This window comes from Neofelis nebulosa, chromosome 5 (genome assembly GCF_028018385.1).
Source record: "Neofelis nebulosa isolate mNeoNeb1 chromosome 5, mNeoNeb1.pri, whole genome shotgun sequence".
NCBI lineage: Eukaryota > Metazoa > Chordata > Mammalia > Carnivora > Felidae > Neofelis > Neofelis nebulosa.
Window position 1 is genome coordinate 29,833,462 of NC_080786.1, and position 13,214 is coordinate 29,846,675.

General features: G+C 40.6%; 1 protein-coding gene across 1 annotated transcript in view; it reads left to right on the plus strand.

Annotated features, from left to right (window-relative positions):
* Positions 1–2,286: 2,286 nt before the first annotated feature.
* The window catches only part of LOC131511859 (inhibitor of carbonic anhydrase-like), a 59,660-nt gene continuing 48,732 nt past the window's right edge, over positions 2,287–13,214 (plus strand). The window contains exon 1 of the mRNA XM_058729938.1: positions 2,287–2,456. Within this exon, the coding sequence (XP_058585921.1) occupies positions 2,414–2,456 (43 nt within the window). The 5' untranslated portion in view covers positions 2,287–2,413. The remainder of the gene's footprint in view (positions 2,457–13,214) is intronic.

Sequence of the window (13,214 nt, forward strand, 5' to 3'; positions counted from 1 at the left end):
TAAGGTGCAGAAGGAAGAGGACAAGCTGTTTACTTTGAGGTGTGTGTGTGTGCATGTGTGTATATTACAGAGAAAGAGAGGAGAGCCCAGGTTTGTATATCAAGGTGTCTTGCCCTTGACTTGGTGAATTCTGTGATTTACAATCTCTTATAACTACTTCAGCACTGTCTCTGGCTCAGTGGATGGCAGGGTTAATCTCTGCCAGAGAGAAGAATTTTTCACAATCTTAACTGGGGCTGAAAAAAAAAAAAGTTACTTAGCAAAGATTCATCCTTTGCACATGAGAAGAGGATGCAGAATAAAGAGTTATGATGGGCTAAAATAATATAACACAGTCTTACATTCTTAAGGCCCAAATCTGAGGATACTTTACTAGACAAGCCTCGGTTCTGTAGTTTGAATAATTGTATTGCCAGTCCCAAAACTTAATTCAACAGAAAGGCTATTTAAAATGTATTCAATGTTGGAGTACTACGTGGCAATAAGAATGAAATATGGCCCTTTGTAGCAACGTGGGTGGAACTGGAGAGTGTGATGCTAAGTGAAATAAGTCATACAGAGAAAGACAGATACCATATGGTTTCACTCTTACGTGGATCCTGAGAAACTTAACAGAAACCCATGGGGGAGGGGAAGGAAAAAAAAAAAAAAGAGGTTAGAGTGGGAGAGAGCCAAAGCATAAGAGACTCTTAAAAACTGAGAACAAACTGAGGGTTGATGGAAGGTGGGAGGGAGGGGAGGGTGGGTGATGGGTATTGAAGAGGGCAGTTTTTGGGATGAGCACTGGATGTTGTATGGAAACCAATTTGACAATAAATTTCATTAAAAAAAATAAATAAAATGTATTCAGTGCAAAAGACTTGAAACAATGCTTTATATGAGATGGCACCCAAATAGCCAATATGCACATAAAATGATGCTCAACTTCATTAGTCATCAGAGAAACTCAAAATTACAGTGCAAAACTAGTTATACTCCCATCAAAATAGTAAAACATGTGGAGCAACCAAACTCTCATACCCTTAAGTTGGGAGTATAAATTGGTTCAGCCACTTTGGAAAACTGTTCGGCAGTATGTATTAAAGTTAGACATACCGTCTACTTTAAGACCAAGAAATTACACTTCCTGGGAAATATCCTGCAGAAATGTATACCTACATGTACTAGAAGATGTGCTAGAATGTTCATAGCAGGGCTCACTGGCTCTTTATAAGAGCCCAAACTAGAAACTACTATCATCAACAGGAAAGATAAGTGAAATAGAGGATAATATGCAGCACTGAGAACATGTGAAAGACAGCTATACACAACACCATAGATGATTCTTACAAATATAACAAGCGAAAGAAGCCAGACACAGCATTGTACATATCGTATGATTCCATCTCTACCAGCAAAATTCGTCCATGCTGTTAGAAGCCAAGAAAATGTGTATCTTTGTGGGGGGCACGGAAAGCAATTGGAAGAAGCACCAGGGGGCCGTCTCTGCTCTGTGAACGTTCTGTTTCCTAATGTGGGTGCTGGTTATACGGATGTGTTCACCTGGTCATATTTCATCAAGCTGTACATTTAGGATGTGTGAAGTTTTACGTATATTTATTGTACTTCAACAAAAGTTGTTAAAACTGCATCTAAACTTTCCCTAAGTGAAGCTCATCGACTTCAGGACTGGGAGGCAGGCTGCAGAACCAAGTAGAAGCAGCCCTCTCGGGGTTCAGCGCTTTGCCTGACCTCAGCCTTCAGCAGAGGGTTGCAGGGAACCGTGTCTTCTTTGGGGGGGGGAGGGGTTCCGGGAGGCGTCCGGAGTGGGCGACTGAAGAGGAAGAGTCTGAAGATGCCTGAAAATGATGTTCAGAACATTGTGTGTCTGTGTGCGCATGCTTTCCTGGGGGAAGAGTCTCCAGGTTTCATTCTGTGGACTGCCCCCCATTCCTCTGGAGCCTGTGTATCCTGTGCACTGCCCCCAATTCCTCCGGGGTCTGTGTTTTCCAAACATTTAAGAGCTGCATGGCTAGACGAAGGCCGAGAGTCAGGGAACTTAGGTCCTAGTAACTCACCTGGGACCCAGCCGATCACCTGCCTTCTCCCTTTGTGAAGGCGGCCAGTCCAGCGGGCTCCGAGGTTGCTTCCGCTTGCACCTCCAGCATGCGGACCGCTATCCCGCGAGAGAGGTGCGGTCTAGCAGCTCCGGGAGGTGGGCGGAAGGAGTGGCCTCGGGTCGGCAGGAGCGTGGCTCGAGTTTGCCGCCCTCTAGCCCTGCGGAGGGCTGGGGCTGGTCGGGGGTGTGGCGAGGACGATCTGCCCAAAAGGTGAACCCTTCGGGGGAGGCGGATCCTCTCCCCCTGGGGAGGGTCGGGTAAAGCCTGCCTCGGCTCCCGGAGCCCGCGTCAGTGTCGTATTCCTGCAGCGGACGATGAAGTTCGCCATCTGCTCCCTGCTGTGCGCAGGGACCCTGGGTGAGTGCGCACTGGGAGCTGAGTGGGGGCTGGCCCTCCAGGGCGCGGACTGGGTGCCAGCCAAGGGTCAGCCATAGTGGGACTGCACAGCCTGGGTGTTAGGGGCCCGGAAGCAGCCCAGCGCCTGGCTGGTTCCAAAGTGCCTCTGCCGGGGGTGGGGGTGGGGGCGGAAGGAGGGTCGGGGGCCTGGGGGTGGGAGTGAACCCAGGCACCTGACAAACTTTTGTAGCCTAGGGCAGGGGGCCAAATCCCGCTTGCCGCCTGATGTTGTACAGCTGGATGAGCTAATGATGGCTTTAACATCTTTAAATGATTGAAAGAAAGTGAAAAGAACAGTAGTTTTGATACATGAAAATTATATGAAATTTAAATTTCAGTGTCCATAAATAAAATTTTATTGGAACACAATCATGTTCATTCAGGTAAGAATTGTCTGTGGCTGCACTCAGGCTTCAAGGACAGAATTGAGTAGTTGCTACAGAGACCTTATAGCCCACAAAGCCTAAACTATTTACTCATTAGTCCATCGCGGAAAGGACTTATGACACTTAGCCTGGAAGCTGTTGATCTTGTTCACAGTGAAGGAAATACGATCAAAGGAGAGAAGGGATTTTCCCCAGGGCTCCTGGCTCCTAAGCGGGGGAGGGGCTTAATGTCAGGTATGCTTGACCTATCAGGTATCTAACCAGAAGGGATTTTCCTGCTTTGAACTGTACTTCTTCCATCCCTATCACACAACAGGGAGGTAGAGGAATGTACGAGAAAGGCGGTCACCCTAGAGTAGGATCCACTGCCACTCAGTTCTGTGTGGCTCAGTTCCGGGCCATCCCGTGACCTCTCTGAACTGGTTTCCTCATTAGTTCAGTAGGCATTGCTTTTCACAACCAACACTGCGAAATTAGAATGAGATAAAGTACCTAATGACAGAACTCTAGACACAGGTGAGTTACCACTGGTAAAAATCCTGAACATCAATGTAGCAGGCCCCTTCCTGTGTTGGGCAGGGGGAGCCCAGGGCTCTTGGCTGGGTAACTGTAGGAAGGTAGGCGATGGTACAAAGTCAATGAGCTAGTGCATGTGAAAAACAGTTGCATGGCTCAACAACTGTTGGTTCTTTCTAGCCCTGGTTCTGTCTGTTCTCAGGCTATCTTAAATAACTTCTGGAGTGGTAAGGTAGCTTACCTGAGGAGAGGGGTAACTTGGGGACGGCAGGAGGAAAAGGCAGGTAGGTCAAGGAGTGCCACATAGGGCCACACAGGGAGCTCTGCAGGGGCTGGGAAAGGCTGGAAAGGGAGTGTACAGCTGTGTTCCAACTACAGCCAGCAGGGAATCCAGAGTGAAGCTCCCTGGTTGCTCCTTAATTGCTCCTGATCAGGGCTTGTGTTGTTTTTTCTTCCTTTATCTCCTTTCCTAGAAATGCCAGGCACTGACCAAAAGGTCATTTTCCCAATCAGGTCTGTATTTACAAACCAGAGGCAAGAGCTGCCTACCTCCCCCATGCCCACCCCCATAGTCCTTCCCAGTGGGCCACTAGATATGAACCAGCCTGGAGTCTAGGATGTGCTCTCTTCAAAGCTCAGTGTTCTTTTCCGACAAAAAACTGATGGGCAATGACAGAAATGCAACCAAAATAGTTTAAAATTTAACAGATCAAAGGAAAGGGGTTTGTTATTAGTAGACCTTTCAAGAGCCAAGAACCAGAGGGTCAGAACAGCCTGCACCTCCGCTTTGGCCTCTACCTTCTACTTCAGCCTCTCTGGGGCTTAAGAGATTTCTCCACACAACGAACATGTGGCCACCAGAAGCTTTTCCCTCCCAGGATCAGTCTCAAATATCCACAGTGGGCTCAGATTGTCCTTTCTTGAAATTGTCACATGGCTGTCACAGAGTGTTACTGAATTGGTATAGTCTAGCTTGCTTGCACTGTCTTTCTTTCCTTTCTCTTTCTTTCTTTCTTTCTTTCTTTCTTTCTTTCTTTCTTTCTTTCTTTCTTTCTTTCTTTTCTTTCCTTCCTTCCTTCCTTCCTTCCTTCCTTTTTTGTTTATTTATTTTGAGAGAGAGAGAGAGAGAGAGAGAGAGAGAGAGAGAGAGAGAGAATCCCCAAGCAGGCTCCGTGCCACCAGCACACAGCCTGATGCAGGGCTCAAACTCATGAACCACAAGATCATGACCTGAGCTGAAACCAGGAGTGGGAAGCTTAATCCACTGAGCCACCCAGGAACCCCTCTCTCTTTCTTTCTTAGAATAATTTTTACTGGGGCACCTGGGTGGCTCAGTTGTTTAAGCATCCAACTTTGGCTCAGGTCATGATCTTGTGGTTTGTGAGTTTAAGCCCTGCATCAGGCTCTGTGTTGAGAGCTCAGAGCCTGGAGCTTGCTTGCTTCAGATTGTGTCTCCCTCTCTCTCTGCCCCTCCTCCGCTCACACTCTGTCTCTGTCTTTCTCTCAAAAATGAATAAACATTTAAAAACATAAAATAATTTTTACTGAAGTATAATTTATATATAATAAAATGCACTCATTAAAAAATTTGTTTTAAATGTTCACTATTTATTTTTGAGAGAGACAGAGAGATGGAGCATGAGCAGGGAAGGGGCAGAGAAACAGGGAGACACAGAATCTGAAGCAGGCTCCAGACTCTGAGCTGTCATCACAGAGCCCAATACAGGGCTCGAATTCATGAACCGTGAGATCATGACCTGAGCCACAGTGTGATGCTTAACTGACTGAGCCACCCAGGCACCCCAGCACTCATTTTAAGTATACATGTAGTTCAATGAATTTTGACAACTACACGTACCCATGTAACTACCATCATGATCAAGATATAGAACATTTCCATAACTCTCAAACTATCCTTTTCCTAGTCATTCCCACTCTCTGTCACTCTATGTAAGTTTTGCCATTTCACATAAATGCAGTTGTACAGTACATAGACGTAGTCTTTTGAGTCTGGCTTCACTCAGTATAATTGTTTAGAGATTCCTCCACATTTTTGCATGTATTAAAGTTCATTCCTTTTTATTGATTTGTCGTATTCCATTGTATGGCTTTACCACAGTTTGTTTACCTATTCATTCGTTGGTGGACATTTAGCTTCCCCACTTTGGGGATATTATGAATAAAGCTGCTATGAACATTAGTGTACAAGTCTTTGAGTGGACTTATGTTTTCATTCCTTTTAGGCAAATTTCTAGGAGTAAAATTGCTGGGTCATAATGTAAATATATATTTAATTAGTTAAGAAAATGCCACGCTTTTTGAGTAGTTGTACCATTTACATTGCTGCCAGCAATGTAGGAGAATTTCAGTTGCTCCACGTCCCATCAGCACTCGATGTTGTCAGTCTTTTCCCGTTTAGTGATTTTAATAGGTGTGCTGTGGTATATCACTAGAGTTTTATTTTGTGTTTCTTTGATGAGCAATGATGTTGAGCATCTCTCTATATTCTTATTGGCCACTCGTATATCTTCTTTTATAAAGTATATGTTAAAATCTTTTCCCATTTTTTTAAATTGGGTTATTTGACTTACTATTGAGTTAAAAAGCCCTTTATATATGCTGGATACAAGTCCTTGGTCAGACTGATGTATTGCGATTATTTTTTCCAAGTTTGTGGCTTAGCTTGTCATTTTCTGAATGCTATCTTCTGAAGAGCAGATGTTGTCCATTTTGATCAAGTTCACCTACCAAATTTTAATTTTTGGATTTTATACTCTATGTCCTCTCTAAAAATATAATTGGCTACCCCTAAAGCTGCAATAATTTCTTTTGGTTTATTTTAGAGGGTTTTTTTTTTAAAGCTTATTTATTATTTTGGGAGAGGTAGAGAAAGAACCAGTATGGGAGAGGCAGAGAGAGGGGAGGACAGAGGATCTGAAGCAGGCTCTATGCTGACAGTCGAGAGCCCAACGTGGGGCTCAAACTCACGAACTGTGAGATCATGACCTGAGCCAAAGTTGGATGCTTAACTGAGCCACCCAGGAACCCTATTTTAGAAGTTTTATAGCTGCAGCTTTTGTGTTTTGGTTTATGATACACTTTTAGTTTTTGTGTATGGTTAAAGTAAAAGCTGAGATTCATTTTTCTCACATGAATATCCAGTTATTCCAGGACTTGTTTTTGAAAAGGATATTCTTTCTCCACTGAATTACCTTAGCAGCTTTGTTGAAAATCCACTGACCCTATAAATGTGGGTCAATTTCTAGTCTCTCTATTCTGTTCTGTTAAGCTATATGTCTCTTCTTGTGCCAATATCACACTGTCTTGATTACAGTAGCTTTACAGAAAGTCTAGAAATCAGGTAGAATAAGCCCTCCAACTCTATGGTATTACATCAGTATTGGTTTGCCATTTAGATCCTTTACATATGCGTACACATTTTTAATTGGCTTATCAACTACTATAAAAATCAAGTTTAGTATTGAAATATTGTTGAGATTGCATTTAATTTATGGATCATTTTGAGAAGTGTTAGCCTTAAAAATAAAACTGTCAAGAGAACAAACTGAAGGTTGCTGGTGGGGTGTTGTGTGGGGCGATGGGCTAAATGGGCAGTGGGCATTAAGGAGGGCACTTGTTGGGATGAGCACTGTGTGTTGTATGTAACTGATGAATCACTAAATTCTATATCTGAACACACACACACACACACACACACGCACACACACACACCAAATAATAAAATAAAACTGTCAAGTCTGGGGGTGCCTGGGTGGCTCAGTCGGTTAAGCGTCCGACTTCAGCTTGGTTCATGGGTTTGGGCCCTGCATTGGGCTCTGTGCTGACAGCTTAGAGCCTGGAGCCTGTTTTGGATTCTGTGTCTCCCCCTCTCTATGTCCCTCACACCCCCCTCAAAAAATGAATAAACATTAAAAAATTTTTTTAAACTGTCAAGTCCAAAACCTTTGGGATGCAGCAAAGGCAGCCATTAGAGGGAGGTATATTGCAATACAGGTCTACCTCAGGGAACAAGAAAAGTCTCAAATACACAACCTCATCTTACACCTAAAGGAGATAGAAAAGGAATAGCAAATAAAGCCTAAAGCCAGAAGAAGAAGGGAAATTATAAAGATTAAAGCAGAAATAAATGATATAGAAACAACAACAACAAAAACCCCCAGTAGAACAGATCAACAAAACTAAGAGCTGGTTCTTTGAAAGAATTAATAAAATTGACAGCCCCTAGCCAGACTTATCAAAAAGAAAAGAGAAAGGACGCCCCAAAATAAAGTCACAAATAAAAGAGGATAGATCATGATCAACACCACAGAAATACAAATAATAATAAGAGAATATTATGAAAAATTATGTGCGAAAAACTTGATAATCTGGAAGAAATGGACAAATTCCTAGAAACATAAAAACTACCAAAACTGAAACAGAAATTTGAACAGACCCATAGCCAGCAAAGAAATTGAATCAATAATAAAAAATATTCCAACAAACAAAAGTCCAGGGCTATATGGCTTCCCAGAGGAATTCTACCAAACATTTAATGAAGAGTTAATGCCTATTCTTCCCAAATTGTTTCAAAAAATAGAAATGGAAGAAAAACTTCCATTTCCTTCTATGAGGCTAGCATTACCTTGATTCCAAAACCAGCAAAGACCCCACTCAAAGGAGAATTACAGGCCAATATCCTTGATGAACATGCATGCAAAAATTATCAACAAGATATTAACAAATTGAATCTAACAGTACATTAAAAGAATTATTCACCATGATCAAGTGGGACTTATTTCTGGGTTGCAGGGGTGGTTCAATATTTGCAGATCAATCAACGTGACACAACACAGTAATAAAAGAAAGGATAAGAACCATATGATCCTGTCAATAGATGCAGAAAAATCATTTGACAAAATACAGCATCCATTCTTGATAAAAACTCTCAACAAAGTAGGGATAGATAGAATATTCCTCAACATCATAAAGGCCATATACACAGCTAATATCATCTTCAATGGGGAAAAACAGAGCTTTCCTTCACTGTAAGGAACAAGACAGGGGTGTCTACTCTCACCACTACTATTTAACATAGTACTGGAAGTTTTAGCCTCAGCAATAAGACAACACAAAGAAATAAAAGGCATCCAAATTGGCAAGGAAGAAGTCAAACTTTCACTATTTGTGGATGACATGATCCTCTATGTCGAAAACCCAGAGAATCCACCAAGAAATTGCTAGAACTAACACATGAATCCAGCAAAGTCACAGGATATAAAATCAATGTACAGAAATTGGTTGCATTTCTATACACCAATAATGAAGCAGCAGAAAAAGAAATCAAGGAATCGATCCCATTTACAATTGCACCAAAACCCATAAGATATCTAGAAATAAACCTAACCAAAGAGGTAGATGGTCTATACTCTGAAAACTGTAGAACACTTATGAAGGAAATTGAAGAAGACACAAAGAAATGGAAATGAATTCCATGCTCATGGATAGGAAGAACAAACATTGTTAAAATATCTATACTACCCAAAGCAATCTACACATTTAATGCAATGCCAAACAACAAAATACCAAACAGCATTTTTCACAGAGCTAGAACAAACAACGCTAACATTTGTATGGAACCACAAAAGACCCTGAAGAGCCAAAGCAATTCTGAGAAAGAAAAGCAAAGCTGGAGGCATCATGATTCAGGACTTCAAGCTATATTACAAAGCTGCAGTCATCAAGACAGTATGGTATTAGCAAAAAAACCAAAAAACAAAGCCCAGACACATAGATCAATGGAACAGAATAGAAAACCCAGAAATGGACACACAACTATATGGTCAACTAATCTTCGACAGAGCTGGAAAGAATATCCAAAAGACACTCTCTTTAACAAATTGTGTTGGGAAAACTGGACAGAAACATGTAGAAGAATGAAACTCGACTACTTTCTTACACCATACACAAAAATAAATTCAAAATGGATGAAAGACCTAAATATGAGACAGGAAACTATCATAATGCTAAAGGAGAAAACAGGCAGGAATGTCTTTGACCTCAGCTGCAGCAACTTCTTACTAGACATCTTGGCAAAGGCAAGGGAAACAAAAGCAAACAGAAACTGTTGGGACCTCATCAAGATAAAAAGTGTCTGCACAGCAAAGGAAATAATCAACAAAACTAAAAGGCAGCCTACGTAATGGGAGAAGATATTTGCAAACTACATATCTGATGAAGGGTTAGTATCCAAAATCTTGAAAGAACTTACCAAACTCAACACCCAAAAAACAAATAATCCAGTGAAGAAATGGGCAGAAGACATGAATAGACACTTTTCCAAAGAAGACATCCAGATGGCTAACAGGCACATGAAAAGATGCTTAATATCACTCATCACCAGGGAAATACAAATTGAAACCATGATGAGATACCACCTCACACCTGTCAGAATGACTAAAATTAACACAAGAAACAACAGGTGTTGGTGAGGAGATGGAGAAAGGAGTATCCTCTTACACTGTTGGTGGGAATCCAAACTGGCATAGCCACTCTGGAAAACAGTATGGAGGGTCTTCAAAAAGTGAAAAATAGAATAACCCTACGACCCAGCAATTACACTACTAGGTATTTACCCAACAGATACAAAACACAGATTCAAAAGGGTACATGAACCCCTATGTTTATAGCAGCATTATTAACAATAGCCAAAATATGGAAAGGGGCCAAGTGTCCATCGACTGATGAATGGATAAAGAAGATGTGGTGTATATACACACAATGGAACATTACTCAGCCATCAAGAAGGATGAAATCTTGCCATTTGCAATGATGTGGATGGAGCTAGAGTGTATTATGCTGAGCAAAATCAGAGAAAGACAAATACCATATGATTTCACTCATATGTGGAATTTAAGAAACAAAACAGATGAACATATGGGAAGGGGAAAAGAAAAAAAAAAAAGAGAGGGTAACTAACCATAAGAGACTTTTAAAAATAGAGAACAAACTGAGGGTTGATGGAGGGAGGTGGGGGGGGGGAATGGGCTAGATGTATGATGGGTATTAGGAGGGCACTTGTGATAAACACTGGGTGTTGTGTGCAAGTGATGAATGACTGAAGTCTACTCCTGAAACCAATATTGCACTGTATATTAACTAAGTAGAATTTAAATAAAAATTTGAAAAAAATTGTCAGTTATTTTACCAGCAAAAATGGGTTTCTTTGGGAATAGCAGAAAATATCATTTCAGGACATGCAAGCTATGGCAAAACCATAGGCAAGACTAGAAGACAAAAGACAGGAGTTTTTGTTTTTGTTTTTCCCCATAGAGAAAAGGGGAGGTTGGGAGGAGCTAAGTGTAGTGGCTTTTCATTGGCTAAGTTGTGACAGTCTCTCATTAGCTAGCCTGTTTCCTGGCAAGGAGAAAATATTTCTTCCTCCTGCTAGGGCAGTAAAGTATAGGCTTCATCCTGTTAGGAATGCAGGGTACCTCTCTTCCTTTTTGAGTCCGCAATCCACAAGGAGTGGTAAGGTGTGAGAGCTCCCACTTCTGGCCTTCTGGCTTTATTTTATTTTTATTTATTTATTTTATATGTATGCTTTTTTTAAACTTTATTTATTTTGAGGTAGAGACAGCATGAATGGGGAAGGGGCAGAGAGAGAGGGAGAGAGAGAGAATCCCAAGCAGGCTACACACTGTTAGTGCAAAGCCCAACTGGGGGCTTGATCTCACCAACCATGAGAATATGACCTGAGCCAGAAAGTACGAGTCAGACACTCAAGTGACTGAGCCACCAGGCACCCCCTGGCTTTATTTTAAAAATGAAGTTTTCTTTACTTGGTTTCACTGAAGAATTTCATCTTAATAATATTGAGTTTTGTAGTTCATGAGCATTCTGTATCTGTTTAGTCTTCTTTCATTTATCTTAGGAATATTTTGTAGTTTTTATTGAATAAGTGTTATTGATAATTTGTTAAATTTATCCCTAGATGTTTCATATTTTTGGATGCCATTGTAAGTGGTATATAAAATTTTTTCATTTTATAGTTTTTTTCTTTTTACTATCATCAAAATGTTATTGATTCTAGTATATCAAATCAAATCCTGTGACCTCTCTAAAATCATTTATTAGTTCCAGTAGCTTTTTTGCAGGGTCTTTAAATTTTTCTGTGTAGACAAATAATATCTGTGGATAAAGACAATTTTATACCTTCTTTTCCAATTGGTATCCCTTTTTTCCCATTTTATACCTTATTAAAATGGCTAAGACCTCTTATACAATGTTAAATAGAAATGATGAAAGTATATGTCTTTGCCTTGTTTCTCAACTGGAGAAGCATTAAATCTTTCCCCATTAGGCATGATGTTAGTTGTATGTTTTTGAAGATGCTTTTATCAGGTTGAGGACACTCCCCTTCTATACCTAGTTTGCTTGGAGTGTTGAATTGACAACTACGTCTTCTGTATCTTATCAAGATAATCATGGATTTTTAAATTTTGCAGTATGGTGAATTTGATTGGTTTTGCATAGTAAAGAATTTTGTAAAGAATTTTTTGTGTCTACGATATTTGCCTATAGTTTTCTTTTCTTGTAACATCTTTGTTTGGATTTGATATCAAGTTAATACGGCCTTAGAAAATTAGTAAGGAAATCATGCCATTTGCAGCAATGTGGATGGAACTGGAAGGTATTATGCTAAGTGAAATAAGTCAGTCAGAGAAAGACAGATATCATATGTTTACACTCAGATGTGGATCTTGAGAAACTTAACAGAAGACCATGGGGGAATGGAAGGGGGAAAAAATAGTTAAAAACAGAGAGGGTGGGAGGCAAACCATAAGAGACTCTTAAATATAGAGAACAAACTGAGGGTTGATGAGGGGTTAAGGGGAGAGGAGAAAATGGGTGATGGGCATTGAGGAGGGCCCATGTTGGGATGAGCACTGGGTGTTTTATGTAAGCAATGAATCACGGGTACCTTCCCCCAAAACCAAGAGCACACTTTACACACTGTATGTAAGCCAATTTGACAATAAATTATGTTAAAAAAAAGTTTTCCTCCCTTCTTTATTTTATATAATAGTTTGTGCAGCATTTGTATCTTTCTTTTTTAAGTGTTTGGTAGAATTCACCAGTATGTCACTTGGGTCTGGCACTTTCTTTAACATGTATTTGTAGTGCAAATTTGCTGTTACCAAATTCCCTCAACATTTTTTGCCTGAAAAAGTTCATTTTTGCCTCCAGTTCTGAAAGTTAATTTCATTGGATATAGATTTCTAGGTTAACAGGTTATTTTTATTTTAGCATTTTGTCTATGACTTAATCTTGATTCTGACAAAAAAAGTCCGTGGTATTCATTATCTTTGTTCCTCTAAATTTGTCTCTTTTCTCTGGTTGCTCTAGAACTGAGTTTATAGTTTTCATAACATTTGGGAAAATTCTGGCCAAATATTTCTTCACATATTTTTTCAGCCCCCCTCCCCACGTTTTCCCATAGGACTGAGTCACTGAGGCTCTGTTTATTGGTTTTTCATCCTTTTTTCCCCCTCCCTGAGCTTCATTTCGGAGAGTTTCAAGTAATGTCTTCCAGATTATCTTTTTTCTATTGCAGTATGTAATCTGCTGTTATTCTCATTCAGTTAAATGTTCATTTCAGATGTTCTTTTTTTTTTTTTAAGTTTATTTGTTTATTTTGAGAGAGAGCAAGCAAGTGTGAGCAGCGGGTGGGGCAGAGAGAGGAGAGAGAATCCCAAGCAGTCTCTGCACTGTGTGGAGAGCCCCCTGTCATGGGGCTCCATCCCACAAACCTTGA